This window comes from Lethenteron reissneri, chromosome 68, assembly GCF_015708825.2.
Source record: "Lethenteron reissneri isolate LAM-NWPU_2019-01 chromosome 68, ASM1570882v1, whole genome shotgun sequence".
Classification (NCBI taxonomy): domain Eukaryota; kingdom Metazoa; phylum Chordata; class Hyperoartia; order Petromyzontiformes; family Petromyzontidae; genus Lethenteron; species Lethenteron reissneri.
The window spans coordinates 3,817,566-3,833,826 of NC_083846.1; the positions used below are offsets into that span (position 1 = coordinate 3,817,566).

At 50.1% G+C, this 16,261-nt stretch overlaps 1 protein-coding gene across 1 annotated transcript in view; it reads left to right on the top strand.

Moving 5' to 3' along the window:
- Nucleotides 1–10,279, top strand: part of LOC133360310 (signal peptide, CUB and EGF-like domain-containing protein 2) — a 35,682-nt gene extending 25,403 nt beyond the window's left edge. Inside the window, exons 11-17 of the mRNA XM_061578955.1 lie at nucleotides 534–644; nucleotides 1,750–1,911; nucleotides 3,398–3,628; nucleotides 5,512–5,712; nucleotides 7,198–7,377; nucleotides 8,031–8,110; nucleotides 9,170–10,279. Coding sequence (XP_061434939.1) covers nucleotides 534–644; nucleotides 1,750–1,911; nucleotides 3,398–3,628; nucleotides 5,512–5,712; nucleotides 7,198–7,377; nucleotides 8,031–8,110; nucleotides 9,170–9,319 — 1,115 coding nt within the window. The 3' untranslated portion in view covers nucleotides 9,320–10,279. The remainder of the gene's footprint in view (nucleotides 1–533; nucleotides 645–1,749; nucleotides 1,912–3,397; nucleotides 3,629–5,511; nucleotides 5,713–7,197; nucleotides 7,378–8,030; nucleotides 8,111–9,169) is intronic.
- The last annotated feature ends 5,982 nt before the right edge of the window (nucleotides 10,280–16,261 follow it).

Sequence of the window (16,261 nt, forward strand, 5' to 3'; positions counted from 1 at the left end):
GTGGTGGTGGTTGTGGTGGTGATGATGATGGTCGTGGTGGTTGTGGTGGTGAGGATGGTGGTGATTGTGGTCGTGGTGATGATGATGATGGTGATGATGATGATGGTGGTGGTCGTGGTGATGATGATGGTGATGATGGTGGTGGTGGTGGTGATGAAGATTATGGTGGTGATTGTGGTGATGATGGTGGTGGTGGTGGTGATGATGATGGTGGTGATTGTGGTAATGATGATGGTAGTGGCGGTGATGATGATGGTGGTGGTGATTGTGATTGTGATTGTGGTGGTGATGATGGTGATGATGATGGTGGTGGTGATGATGCTGGTGATTGTGGTGATGATGGTGGTGTTGTTGATGATGATGGTGGTGGTGATGAAGATGATGATGGTGGTGGTGGTGATGATGATGGTGGTGGTGATGATGATGATGCTGGTGTTGGTGATGATGATGCTGGTGTTGGTGATGATGATGCTGGTGATTGTAATCATGGTGGTGATGATGACGCTGGTGACCACGACGACAATCTCTGACAGCCAGCTGCGTCGTGGTGTCGCATCGCGAGGGACACCACGGAGAGGCCTGCGTGCTGTGCCCAGCCGTCGCGAGCCACCCCGGCCAGCCTCTCGACGGCTCCGACTGCGGCGGTGAGTAGCGACCAAGCAAACTCACAAGGCGTCAACTACGGCGAACAAACACAATCGCAACAATCCCTGACAGTGTATCTCAAATTTCGATTTAAAGCTTTCGTGACTGCAGGGATTCATCTTCTTGGATCTTTCGGTAAAGTCACGTAGAATGGAAATAATAAAATGAGAAAAAATAAACCATCGTAAAATTTTCACGACGTTTCGGCCACAACGCAAGCAGTGAGAGACTGAGTGCGTGAGAGTGAGAGAGAGAGTGAGAGAGAGACTGAGAGAGTGGGTGGTTGGGTGAGTGAGTAAGAGAGTGAGTAAGAGTGAGAGAGTGAGAGCGTGAGTGAGTGAGTGAGAGAGTGAGAGAGTGAGTGAGAGAGTGAGTGAGAGAGTGAGAGAGTGAGTGAGTGAGTGAGAGAGTGAGAGAGTGGGTGGGTGGGTGAGTGAGTAAGAGAGTGAGTAAGAGTGAGAGAGTGAGTGAGAGAGTGAGAGAGTGAGTGAGTGAGAGAGTGAGAGAGTGAGAGAGAGTGAGAAAGTGAGTGAGTGAGAGAGTAAAAGAGAGAGTGAGTGAGAGAGTGAGAGAGTGAGTGAGTGAGAGAGTGAGAGAGTGAGAGAGTGAGTGAGTGAGAGAGTGAGAGAGTGAGTGAGAGAGTGAGAGAGTGAGTGAGAGAGTGAGAGAGTGAGTGAGAGAGTGAGTGAGAGAGTGCGAGAGTGAGTGAGTGAGAGTAAGAGAGAGTGAGTGTGAGAGTGAGTGAGTAAGAGAGAGTGAGTGAGCCAGTCAAACACAGAACACGCAAGGCTCACGATCTCAAATTTCGATTTAAAGCTTTCGTGACTGCAGGGATTCATCTTCTTGGTTCTTTCGGTAAAGTCACGTAGAATTGAAATAATAAAATAATAAAAATAAAACATAATAAAATAATTCTCACGACGTTTCGGCCACAACGCAAGCAGCCGTCCTCAGGTGGAGAACAGGTCTGTCGAACGGCTACTTGCGTTGTGGCCGAAACGTCGTGAGAATTATTTGATAATGTTTTATTTTTATTATTTTATTATTTAAATTCTACGTGGCTCACGATCTTGTCCGCAACCGCGGCGCGTGCCTTGCCCGCAGTGCCGTGCCCCGCGGGCTCCGTGTCCCCGGACGGGTTCGAGCCCTGCTCCGCGTGCCCCCGGGGCTCCCACCAGAGGGAGGCGGGGCGCGTGACGTGCGCGCCGTGCGGGGGGCGCGCGCGGAGAGCGAGAGGCGCACGGCTCGGGGACTGCGACGCACGCGGTGAGTCGGGGGTGGGGGGGAGGGGGGGGGGCGAGGGAGAGGGGGTGAGGGGGGTCGGCGAGGGAGGGGGACAGAGGGGGCGAGAGATGGGGGGTGAGGGAGGGGGGTGATGGGGGGTGAGGGGGGGGGCGAGGGAGAGGGGGTGATGGGGGGGGGGTGAGGGAGGGGGAGGGAGAGGGGGCAGAGGGAGGGGGGCAGAGGGAGGGGGGGCGAGAGATGGGGGGGTGAGGGAGAGGAGGCAGAGGGAGTAGGGGAGGCGAGGGGGGCAGAGGAAGGGGGGGCAAGGGAGGGGGGCAGAGGGAGGGGGGGGCGAGGGATGGGGGGCGAGGGAGGGGGGGGGCGAGGGAGGGGGGGGGCGAGGGAGGGGGGGGCGAGGGAGGGGGGGGGGCGAGGGAGGGGGGGGGGCGAGGGAGGGGGGCCGAGGGAGGGGGGCCGAGGGAGGGAGGTGGTGCCGACTTAGGTGGGACCGAGGGAGGGGGGGGGGCGAGGGAGGGGGGTGCTAACCCACGTGACTAGGAGATTGTTCAATTGCCTGGGCAGGTAGCTACTAACAATAGTTGCCACGTGTCTGTAATGCGCCTGCCACTGATGTGTCAGGGCGCCTTGTGAGATTGAGGTTAACGAGAAGGCCGAGAGTTAAGGGGGAGCTGCATAGAATATACGAACTTAAGAAAATGCGTTTTTTTAAAAATCCTTTATATTAAGTTCACTTGCTTGCTTGCTTGCGCGCTTACGACCGTGCAAATCTTTCGGTCGTTTTTTAACCCACTTCCCGTGATCCAATCGAGCTGACATTTTGCACACAGACTCGTTGAACGTGACAATTTATTTTCGTTAATAATTTTTTCCAAAATTTTACACTTTTTAGGGGAAAAAAAGAGATTTAATTACCAATTGCTTAATGGTGGCAGGCAATCATCTGACCCATAGGTGGCAGCCATCTCAAGCCAGAGGACGAGAGGACTCTAGCCGCCACGCATATAAAGGATTTATAGTGAAAAACTTTGTTTTTACGGGTTAATTTTTATTGTTTAGACGCCGCTGAAAAGTACCCACAGTGTCTCATGAAACGAAGTTCCAGCGGTAGGGAAATTCCACGTCGCAGGCGCAGACACAATGAAATGCCCGCTCGCCCCCAGGAACGCAGCCAATAGGTTTATCGTCACCGCACGTGGTGGTGGTCGGACACAATAAGAACACATGGAGGAGGGTCGTTGCCCGAAACGTCGCCTATTATGTTTTGTTTTATTCAGGGGACACACACACACACACGCACGCACGCGGTGGCGGCGGTGTTGTTATTGACGAACGTGGCAACTTCGGGACGCCACGGTGGCTATGAGATGTTAACTACCTCGCCTGGTGTATTAATTTTAAATTTTTTACCTACGTGACTTTACCGAAAAAACCTAAGAATATGAATCATTGCGGTCACGAAAGCTTCAAATCTAGAATATAAGGGGGATCTTTGCCTTTTTTTCTGCAGTTCTCTGCCCACCCGGCCACTACTATGAGCAGTCAACAACATTATCATCATCGTCGTCGTCAACATCATCATCATCATCGTCGTCATCATCATCATCGTCGTCGTCCATGCACTGCCACCGCTGCCCTCGGGGCTCCTACCAGGCGAGCTCGGGGCAGCGGTGGTGCTTCCCATGCCCCCAGGGCAGCACCACGGACAGCGATGGCGCTACCAGCCTCACGCAGTGCAAAGGTACAGACAAATCTTCTTGGTTCTTTCGGTAAAGTCACGTAGAAGGGAAGTAATAAAATAATAAAAATAAAACATAATGAAATAATTCTCACGACGTTTCGGCTGCTTGCGTTGTAGCCGAAACGTCGTGAGAATTATTTTATTTTATTATGTTTTATTTTTATTATTGTATTACTTCCCTTCTACGTGACTTTACCGAAAGAACCAAGAAGATGAATCCCTGCAGTCACGAAAGCTTTGAATCGAAAGGTACAGACAGATGTTAGACACCCAGCGCCCAGCTGAGGTCAATGATGCCGGTAACTGATGATGGTGGTGATGTTGTTGTTATTGTTGCTGATGATGATGGTATGATGGTGGTGATGTTGTTATTGCTGCTGATGATGGTGATGATACTCTTTGGTTCTTTCGGTAAAGTCATCATCACGGTGGCTATGAGATGTTAACTACCTCGCCTAGTACACAGGAGGTCGTGGGTTTGATCCCGACCCTGACGCCTGATGTATATTTTGAGTCTGCGTGTCTCTCTTTCAGTAAAGTCACGTAGGTAAAAAATTAAAATTAATAAAAGTAAAATAAAAATAAAATAAAAATCACGACGTTTCGGATGCAACGCAAGCTTCCGTCTTCAGGTGGAACCGTCACAGCACTACAGCTGTATCAAGTGAAAAGTAAAATAAAAGTAAAATAAAAATAAAATAAAAATCACACTTGATACAGCTATCGTGCTGTGACGGTTCCACCTGAAGACGGAAGCTTGCGTTGCATCCGAAACGTCGTGATTTTTATTTTACTTTTATTAATTTAAATTTTTTACCTACGTGACTTTACCGAAAAAACCTAAGAATAATTACAATCAGCTTCATCGGGAAAGAATGGCGAAGCTCTCCTGTTGCTACATTACGAATAATATTGGTCGCGAAAGCCATAGTGTTAAATTATACACATCAGTGTGTTCAAAGTTCAAGTTTCATGTATTAGGTATAGCCCTGTGAGCCATTCGGCTCTTGAATCGGGTGCAACCGCAACAAACAAAAAACACGAACAAAAAAATCTTAATTTGGAGCTTTCGTGACTGCAGGAATTACTCTTTGATTCTTTCGGTAAAGTGACGTATAAAGATAAAATAATAAATTAAATAATAGCATACGACGTTTCGATCGCAACACAAGCAATCGTCATCAGGTATAAATGAAATAGCAACAAAATCTAACCGGAAAACTATAGACAGACATATACGCAGACAGATATCACCAACAAAAAACATCTTAAAGTGAATATGTGACTAAGTCCAAACAGAAATCCAAGAAAAGACAGCAAAACACTGCAGAAAAAAATCACCGTACACCAACGCGTTAAGCGAGGACTTTCCCTGTACCGTGAACGGAGTGATCTTAATCCTCGGGGGGGTGGTGGTGTGGGGTGGTGGTCAAGGTTCCCGCTGCGGCGGGGATCTGGGGGACTTGGTGGGCGAGTTGGAGAGCCCCAACTACCCCGGGAACTTAAAGTGAATATGCGACTAAGTGCAAACAGAAATCCAAGAAAAGACAGCAAACGCTGCAGAAAAAAAAAATCACCGTACACAAACGCGTTAAGCGAGGACTTGCCCGGTACCGTGAACGGAGTGATCTTAATCCTCGGGGGGGGTGTGGTGGTCAAGGTTCCCGTTGTGGCGGGGATCTAGGGGACTTGGTGGGCGAGTTGGAGAGCCCCAACTACCCCGGGAGCTTAAAGTGAATATGCGACTAAGTCCAAACAGAAATCCAAGAAAAGACAGCAAAACACTTCAGAAAAAAATCACCGTACACCAACGCGTTAAGCGAGGACTTGCCCCGTACCGCGAGCGGATTGATCTTAATCCTCGGGGGTGGGTGGCGGTCAAGGTTCCCGCTGTGGCGGGGATCTAGGGGACTTGGTGGGCGAGCTGGAGAGCCCCAACTACCCCGGGAGCTACCCCGTGCCGACCACATGTCACTGGCTCGTCACCGCTCCACCGCGTCACCGCCTCCTGCTGCTGCTGCCGGGGGCGGAGCTACGACCCGGTGACGTCGCTTGCACCGACCGCCTGTCAATCAAGTCCAGCCGTGAGTTCGTGCACCGTGCACCGTGCAATGCGCAGTGCAATGTGCATTGGACAGTGTGGTGTGCAATGTACAGTGTGGTGTGCAATGTACAGTTCGCAGTGCAATGGACAGTGTGGCGTGCAATGCACAGTGCGCAGTGCAATGTGCAGTGCGCAGTGCAATGGACAGTGTGGCGTGCAATGTACAGTGACGTGTGCAATGGACAGTGTGGCGTGCAATGTGCAGTGCGCAGTGCAATGGACAGTGTGGCGTGCAATGTACAGTGCTGCGTGCAATGGACAGTGTGTCGTGCAATGTACAGTGCGCAGTGCGATGCACAGTGCGCAGTGCGATGCACAGTGCACAGTGTGATGTACAGTGTGGTGTGTTGTGCGTCACGCCGCAAAATGTACAGTGCGGTTCCCCATGTACAGTGTGATGTGCTGTACAACGCACGATGTGCTGTGCGGCGTACAGTGTGCTGTGCAACACACTGTACAATCTAGAGTAGAGGTTTCCCCTCGCTTTGTGCGGTGGTGGTGGTCGTAGTAGTAGAAGTAGTAGTAGAAGTAGTAGTAGAAGTAGTAGTAGAAGTAGTAGTAGAAGTAGTAGTAGAAGTAGTAGTAGATGCGTTCCAAAATAAGGTGCGCACAAAGCCAAACCACACGAGGCGACAGCTGCTTGCCGAGTAGCGCCCTCAACACACACACACACACAGTGCGTACAACGCAAACACAGTACACACAGTACGCACACCTTGAGTGAATTCAAACCACACACGCATCGATCACTTTTGGTTGAAAAAAGTTAGCCGCCGCATATACAGTGCGGAAATCGTACGAGCGTACTTATTTCAGGTCATTGATTCATTATCCGCGAATAACGAGGGAACGCTGCAATTTACACATGCGTGAAATTAGCTTTTCACGCGCATCACCGGAACGCATCCCTCGCGAGTAACGAGGGGACGCTGCAATTTACACGCTCATGAAATTAGCTTTTCACGCGCATCACCGGAACGCATCCTTCGCGAGTAACGAGGTAACACTGCAATTTACACGCTCATGAAATTAGCTTTTCACGCGCATCACCGGCACGTATCCTTCGCGAGTAACGAGGGGATGCTGCAATTTACACGTTCGTGAAATTAGCTTTTCACGCGCATCACCGGAACGTTTCCCTCGCGAGTAACGAGGTAACGCTGCAATTTACACGCTCGTGAAATTAGCTTTTCACGCGCATCATCGGAACATATCCCTCGCGAGTAACGAGGGGGACGCTGTAATGTACACGCTCATGAAATTAGCTTTTCACGCGCATCATCGGAACGTATCCCTCGCGAATAACGAGGGGGACGCTGTAATGTACACGCTCATGAAATTCGCTTTTCACGCGCATCACCGGAATGTATCCTTCGCGAGTAACGAGGGGGACGCTGTAATGTATACGCTCATGAAATTAGCTTTTCATGCGCATCAGCGGAACGTAACGAGGGGGACGCTGTAGTGTCACCGCAGAGCCGCGTGTGGCTGGAGCTGTGCTCGTCGCGCGCGCGACCCCTGGTGCTCAACGTCCCGGCGCGGCGAGTTTGGGTCGACTTCACCTCCGGCTCAACAGGCACCGAGGCAGCAGAGGCGGAGGGCGCGACAGCGGCGGGCTTCCACGTGGACTACGTGGCCTACCACGGTACACAAAGACATATCGCCCGTGTAGAGACTGCACAACACATTGAGACTTTTAGCGAGTTGCAGCACCGATGAAGGCCGGCACCACGGCCCGGCCACCTTTTGCTCCCCAGTGGCGATGTTTACTACACACCGCACCTAATACTCACTTAAGGCCGAGTCGACCTAGGGGAGGCCAAGGACCGGTTCAGATAACCGTCACCGGTGTTGGCCGTGAGCAGGAATTGAACTCGAGTTGTGGGTATTCATATTCTTAGGTTTTTTCGGTAAAGTCACGTAGGTAAAATTAAAATTAATAAAAGTAAAATAACAATAAAATAAAATCCACCTGAAGATGGAAGCTTGTGTTGCCTCCGAAACGTCGTGGTTTTTATTTTATTTTTATTTTACTTTTATTAATTTTAATTTTACCTACGTGACTTTACTGAAAAAACCTAAGAATTTGAATCCTTGCAGTCACGAAAGCTTCAAATCTAGAACCGAGTTGTGGGGTTGGTGGCGCGATGCTCTAACCACTCCAAAGACAAAGATCTCCCCCCAGGGTTCGTAGCGCAGCACGCTAACCACTGCGCTACCCACAGTGGTACATACATAGCACGGTACGCACAGTGGTAACTCATGGTAAATGTCATGGTGAACGCTCTGGCCCTACAGAGGAGTATGAAGACCTTATCCAGGACATCATCAGCGATGGTCATCTCTACTCCTTCGAGTCTCATCAACAGGTGCTCAAGGTCAGTCCATCTCCTTGTCTACGAGATGTCTACGTTTTTTACAAATCGTCTACGTTTTGCCTTGAGGCGGAGACTGCATTCGAAATTCTATAGCGATAATGAAATAATGATTTAAAGCTTTCATGACTGCAGGGATTCATATTCTTGGATCTTTCGGTAAAGTCACGTAGAAGGGAAACAACAAAATAATACAAATATAAAACAATAAAATGCTCACGACGTTTCGATTGCAACACAAGCAATCATCATCAGGTGTGAAAACCACAGCAAGAAAATTTGAAACAAGTAAACCCGTAAAAACAAAGTTTATCACTATAAATCTTTTATATGCGTGGAATCGGGGCGGCTAGAGTCCTCTCGTCTTCTGGCTTGAGATGGCTGCCACCTATGGGTCAGATGATTGTCTTGCAGAATTAAACAATTGGTAATTAAATATGTAATTTTTTTTCCCTAAGCAGTGTAAAATTTTGGAAAAAATTTTTTCACGATAATGCATTGTCACGCACAACGAGTCTGTGTGCAAAATGTCAGCTCGATTGGATCACGGAAAGTTGGTTAAAAAACGACCGAAAGATTTGCACGGTCCTAAGCAAGCAAGCATGCGAACTTAATATAAAGGATTTAAAAAGTGGCGTTTTTTTCTTAACGTCAGGACCACGGACAGCGACTTGGGTTTGTTGTGTGGGCTTGTGTTTTTCAAGGTGTGTGTGGCCACTGTGTTCCGCGGTGAGACTCGTCCAGAGCCGAGGTGATTTGGAGTGAGGGATTGCGTGATCTGTGGGTCGTGGTGGGGGCTGTAGCTTAGGGGGGAGGGGTGGTATACATGCGCAGTAGTTGGGGCAGTGATTTTCCGATATTGTGGCCAAGCTTAGATCATCGGCCTCATCATTTGTCTGCGAAAGACCCCAATCGGAAACCTGGGCGCGACGGCGTTCATCAGATGCGTCTCTTTAAGCCATCGACGCGTGTCGTCATGGTTGATTATCATTGATTTTCACAAAACAAATCTCTCTCTTTCTTTCTTGTCCTTCCTCCCCCTCTCCGTCATTTCGTTCTCAGAACAAGAAGCTGGTTAAGACCCTCTTCGAAGTCCTGGCGAATCCTCACAGCTACTTCAAGTCCACGTCTCAGCACGCCAAGAATCTATTTCCAAAGTCCTTTCTGCGCTTTCTAAAATCAAAGATCTCGCGATACCTCCACCCCTTATAAGTAAGGCGCGGCAGCTGAGCGGACGCCCGGAGCGCGACGTCCATTTTTTAATTTTTCCACTGGCACAACCGATCCGTGCCGGTGCCGGCCCCACGACTGGCGAGTTGTTTTTTTCTTTTTCCACTAGCACAACCGATCCGTGCCGATGTCGGCCTCCTGGCTGGCGAGTCGTTTTTTAATTTTTCCACTGGCACAACCGATCCGTGCCGGTGCCGGCCCCACTGTTGGCGAGTCGTTTTTAAACTTTTTCCACTGGCACAACCGATCCGTGCCGGTGCCGGCCCCCTGGCTGGCGAGTCGTTTTTAAATTTTTCCACTGGCACAACCGATCCGTGCCAGTGCCAGTGCCGGACCACGGCTGGCGAGTCGTGTTTTTATTTTTCTACTGGCACAACCGATCCGTGCCGGTGCCGGCCCCCCGGTTGGCGAGTCGTTTTTTTATTTTTTCCACTGGCAGAACCGAGTCGTGCCGATGCCGCCCCCCCGGTTGGCGAGTCGTTTTTTTATTTTTCCACTGGCACAACCAAGTCGTGCCGATGCCGGCCCCCGGCTGGCGAGTCGTTTTTTTATTTTTCCACTGGCACAACCGATCCGTGCCGGTGCCGGCCCCCGGCTGGCGAGTCGTTTTTTTATTTTTTTCCACTGGCACAACCGATCCGTGCCGGTGCCGCCCCCCCGGTTGGCGAGTCGTTTTTAAATTTTTCCACTGGCACAATCAAGTCGTGCCGATGCCGGCCCACGGCTGGCGGGTCTGTTCTTTTTTTCTTTTCCTTTCACCGCAGAAGCCGAGCCACCGACGTCCCACGGCCGAGTTGTCGACACCCGCCCACCGGACGTCGCGTTGGTTCGCGGCGGCGGCGTCGGCGGCCTCTGGCGCCACAGAACTGTCGCTGGGAAAAACAGCGCCCGGAAAAACCAGCGAAGGGCCCAATGACGCCGGCCCCGGCTCTCGGGTGTGGCAGTGGGGAAAACGGTGGCGGGGGGTGGGGGGTAGATGATATAATTTTTTACGAACAATCCTTGGGCCAAATTTGCACGCTCGCTAAACGGTGGCGTCCGCGGATATTTGTTCAGGGCATTAATTCTAGATTTGAAGCTTTCGTGACTGCAAGGATTCATATTCTTAGGTTTTTTCGGTAAAGTCACGTAGGTAAAAAATTTTCAATTAATAAAAGTAAAATAAAACAAAAGAAAAAATTAAAAATCACGACGTTTCGGAGGCAACACAAGCCTCTGTCTTCAGGTGGAACCGTCACAGCCACGACAGCTGTATCAAGTAAATGAGAGATCACAAGAAATACTACCCCGTATATATAAAATTGTTCAGGGCAACGCCGAGTTCTCGACGTTTTTAATTCTGAAGATAAAAATTAGAAATGTGGCTGTCGCCGCCCAGATATTCACAAATGATCGCTGAACGAAGTGGCTTATCGTCATTGTGTGTAAATGTATAGCGGCCGAATACTCTGAATGCACGTTGATTCTGAATGTGGAGGGAAAAACCGGAGGATCCGGAGAAAAATCCACACGACCACAGAGAGAGAGAGACACGCAAACTCCAGATATACAGCAGCAGGCGTCAGGGTCGGGATCGAACCCACGACCACCTGTACACCAGGCGAGGTAGTTAACATCTCCTAGCCACCGTGATGATGATGAGAAACGCAAACTCCAAATATACAGCAGCAGGCTTCAGGGTCGGGATCAGACCCACGACCTCCTGTACACCAGGCCAGGTAGTTAGCATCTCCTAGCCACTGTGGTGATGATGATGATGAGAGAGACGCCGCAAACTCCAAATATACAGCAGCAGGCATCAGGGTCGGGATCAGACCCACGACCTCCTGTACACCAGGCCAGGTAGTTAGCATCTCCTAGCCACTGTGGTGATGATGATGATAAGAGAGACGCTGCAAACTCCAAATATACAGCAGCAGGCATCAGGGTCGGGATCAGACCCACGACCTCCTGTACACCAGGCCAGGTAGTTAGCATCTCCTAGCCACTGTGGTGATGATGATGATGATGAGAGAGACGCCGCAAACTCCAAATATACAGCAGCAGGCATCAGGGTCGGGATCAGACCCACGACCTCCTGTACACCAGGCCAGGTAGTTAGCATCTCCTAGCCACTGTGGTGATGATGATGATGAGAGAGACGCCGCAAACTCCAAATATACAGCAGCAGGTGTCAGGGTTGGGATCGAACCCATAACCTGCTGTATACCAGGCGAGGTAGTTAACATCTCTGAGCCACCGTGATGATGATGAGAGAGACGCCGCAAACTCCAAATATACAGCAGCAGGTGTCAGGGTTGGGATCGAACCCATAACCTGCTGTATACCAGGCGAGGTAGTTAACATCTCTGAGCCACCGTGATGATGATGAGAGAGACGCCGCAAACTCCAAATATACAGCAGCAGGTGTCAGGGTTGGGATCGAACCCACGACCTCCTGTACACCAGGCGAGGTAGTTAACATCTCCTAGCCACCGAGGTGATGATGATGATGAGAGAGACGCCGCAAACTCCAAATATACAGCAGCAGGTGTCAGGGTTGGGATCGAACCCACGACCTCCTGTACACCAGGCGAGGTAGTTAACATCTCCTTGCCACCGTGATGATGATGAGAAACGCAAACTCCAAACATACAGCAGCAGGCGTCAGGATCGGGATCGAACCCACGACCTCCTGTACACCAGGCGAGGTAGTTAACATCTCCTTGCCACCGTGATGATGATGAGAAACGCAAACTCCAAATATACAGCAGCAGGCGTCAGGATCGGGATCGAACCCACGACCTCCTGTACACCAGGCGAGGTAGTTAACATCTCCGAGCCACCGTGATGATGATGAGAGAGAGGCCGCAAACTCCAAATATACAGCAGCAGGCGTCAGGATCGGGATCGAACCCACAACCTCCTGTATACCAGGCGAGGTAGTTAACATCTCGCCAAAGGCGAAACATTTTCTTGGCGTGATTTCCGCCAGCACAGATGCCCGAAGCATCCGCGATAAAAAAAAGTTTAAATTATTCTGCCGCGTTGACAATTTTAGTGTTTCCCTTTGATTCTTTTGTTTATGTACCTCGGTGTTGTTCGAAAGCCCCGTGGGCGAGTTACGGTCGAGAGGGCAGAGGTCACAACCAGGTACCCGATACCCGTTTGCGACCCTGGTGCGGCCGGGTATGGGTACGGGTAGGTCGTGAGTCACTGGTGAGTCACCGTTTGTCACTCATTTCCCAACGTCTTGTCTCTTCTCACAATTCAAGTTCCTAGAATCAACCCACCCGCGCCTGCAACATGGCTTCATCCCAGAAGTCGCAATCGGGTACCCGATACCGGTACCCTACCCGATACCCGGCTACCCGGGTACGGGTAGCCGTTTGCGACCCTGGTGCGGCCGGGTACGGGTACGGATAGGTTGTGAGTCACTGGTGAGTAACTGTTTGTCACTCATTTCCCAACGTCTTGTCTCTTCTCACAATTCAAGTTCCTAGAATCAACCCACCCGCGCCTGCAACATGGCTTCATCCCAGAGGTCGCAATCGGGTACCCGTACCCTACCCGATACCCGGCCGGGTACGGGTAGCCGGGTATCGGGTACGGGTACCCGTTTGCGACCCTGGTGCGGCCAGGTACGGGTAAGGAATCAAAACCCGTTTGCGACCTCTGCGAGAGGGTGGGAATTGTGGTTGGTGGTGGTTGTTGGTGGTGGTTGGTGGTGGTGGTTGGTGGTGGTTGGTGGTGGTGGTGGTTGGTGGTGGTGGTTGGTGGTGGTGGTTGGTGGTGGCACGAGAGTTATCCTGGACGGAACTCAATGATCCACGCGGTTGACATCCAGGCATTTACGCGCCTCCGATTAACACGGTTAGGCTACGTACGGTGCAAAAGTTGTTCAGCATAAGTTTCAGTTTTCAGTTTCATTTGAGGTATAGCCTTGTGAGCCATGCGGCTCTTGACTCGGGTGCAACCGCAACAAACAAAAACATGAACAAGAAACATCTTAAAGTGACAACGCGCAACATAAAAATCCATGAAACAATAGCAAATTCTTCCAGGAAAAACACCGCATTTCAACGCTGTGTGCAAAAATCCCAGTGGGATGCAAGTCAAACAACAACAACCATAAGACAATGTATATTAAAGTTATCAGGCTAACTCTGTACCACAACAAACAAACATGGCTAAACCAAAACGTTTTCAAAATCACCAAAATAACGCTATAAAAACAATGTAACAGTAATGATAGGAACTTGATGCACGCGTACATGCATCGTCAGCAACAGGATCGTCTTCGGCTGCAGCGTTATCGTCGCAGGGTATAATCGTAATTTGTGCTATGTTCTCTTCTTTGTGATGTGACAGAGACTCGTCAGAGTAATGTGGAATGTACAGAAACTGCTGGCTCCTAAATCCGGCTAATCGTGGCTCGCCTGTGACTGCTGATAACAGAAAGCCCCCTGGCAAAATAATGTCATTGTAGACTCGTCGTGCTTTAAGTTAATGCATTCCCTCTTTTATTAAAGAAACATAATGAAACTATACGCGTGTGTGAGTTGTATTTGAAATATATATATACACGTACATTGTCTGATATTTGTAAAAAATCAACGTGCACCTACCATCATGTTATCAGGCCACTACTTTTTTTTATTTTTTATTCACCAGATGAAGGCCCCTCTGAGCGATGTAGTTTTTTTTTCGAAGCGACCCTGGCCACGAGTGATAGCCCCACGAAGTGGTTCATCATCTTCGCGTGGAAAGCTACAGCCGGAGACAAATATTCCAAATGCATCAACGAGGGAGAATACGGAAGAGCCGGAAAAAAAAATCCACGTGGCCACGGGGAGAGAGAGAGACGCAAACTCCAAATATACAGCAGCAGCAGGTGTCAAGGGGTCGGGATTGAACCCGCGACCTCCTGTATACCAGGCGAGGTAGTTAACATCTCCTAGCCACCGTGATGATGATGAGCGAGAGAGACACGCAAACTCCAAATATACAGCAGCAGGCGTCAGGGGTCAGAATCGAACCCACGACCTCCTGTATACCAGGCGAGGTAGTTAACATCTCCTAGCCACCGTGATGATGATGAGAGAGACACGCAAAGTCTAAATATACAACAGGTGTCAGGGGTCGGGATTGAACCCGCGACCTCCTGTATACCAGGCGAGGTAGTTAACATCTCCTAGCCATCGTGATGATGATGAGAGACGCAAACTCCAAATATACAGCAGCAGGCGTCAGGGGTCAGGATCGAACTCACGACCTCCCGTGTACCAGGCGAGGTAGTTAACATCTCTCCAAAAAATGTCGCTCTACGTTCCCATGAAAAACAAACATTCCTTAACACCACCACCACTACCACCACCGTGTGTGTATATGTGGCCTTAATAGAACACCGAATGTGTATGTAAAACAGTCGACGTTTCGGCCAATGACCCTCCTTCAAGCGGGCCTCAGCGGAAGCGCGGTGTGCATTGGTCAACGTCCCCAGGGTATCTCGGCTTCACGCTCGGTGGGGGGGCAGTGCCGGATTATCCTCGTAGCAAAAGTAGCTACATATGCGACTAATCAGTGTCTTATTATCCGAGTGGCCGAAATAGCTACATATGTTGTAGCTACATATGTAGCTACTACACGTGCAGCTACTACACGTGCAGCTAGCTACACGTGTAGTAGCTACTACTACATGTGTAGTACACCAGGCGAGCTAGTTAACATATCCAAGCCACCGTGATGACGATGAGAGAGACACGCAAACTCCAAATATACGTTTAGTAGCTACGGGCCCCGCACTTTCAAGGGCCCCGCGCTAAACGTTTTCAAGCTATCAATTCCGTGCTCTTTGGTTCTTTACCAGTCATAGGCAAATCCACTCAGCTCCACGTCCTCTTGTACCACATCACTCCATCTCTTCTCTAGCCCGTTCCACGCTCGTTTAGCCCTCTCTATCCGGCCGAACAAAATCTGTTTAGGCATGCGGTGGCTGGGCATGCGGGCTACATGACCCCATGGGTGGAAAAAACCCAATTTTTCCAGCGGCAGGCATCGGGTTTTTTGTTGTTAAATCCTTTATATTAAGTTCACTTGCTTGCGTGCTTGCGTGCTTACGACCGTGCAAATCTTTCGGTCGTGTTTTAACCCACTTCCCGTGATCCAATCGAGCTGACATTTTGCACACAGACTCGTTGTGCGTGACAATTTATTTTCGTGAAAAATGTTTCCAAAATTTTACACTGTTTAGAGAATTTTTAAAAATATTTATTTACCAATTGCTTAATGGTGGCAGACAATCATCTGACCCATAGGTGGCAGCCATCTCAAGCCAGAGGACGAGAGGACTCTAGCCGCCACGCATATAAAGGATTTATAGTGAAAACTTTGTTTTTACGGGTTAATTTTTTTGACCAATTAAACCCGATTTCTCCCAATCTCAGATGATCGGGTATAATATAAAAGACAATTAAACCCGATTGTACAAAACCCGACTGTGCCACCCTTGCATGACCCAGCCAACGCAGCCTCGCCTGCCGGAGGAGCTCATCCAATGGGACTTCGTCCAGATCTTTCAAGGATTTGTGAGCACCTCACGCAATCCAACCTGGTGAAACCGGCGAAGATGTTCCATTAGGGGTGTCCACGTTTGGAAAGCGTAGAGAAGGGGGGGAGGGCATGACCATGGCCGAGAAAACCCTGAAGCTTCGTGTGGAGATGGAGTGATGCGGTACAAGAGAATGTGGAGCTGAGTGGACTTGCCGATGAGCGGTACCAGCGGTGTCAAGATCGGCCTCTGTGGAGGAGGCTCGTGAAGGACGCAGTTGGAGGCAGTCGCCCTCCAGCAACAACGGAGGGCGGAGGAGCGACGCTCACAACAACGAGCGGAGCGCCGTGCGGCTAAAACGCAGCGAGTTGTCACAGTAGGGGGCACAGGTGGTG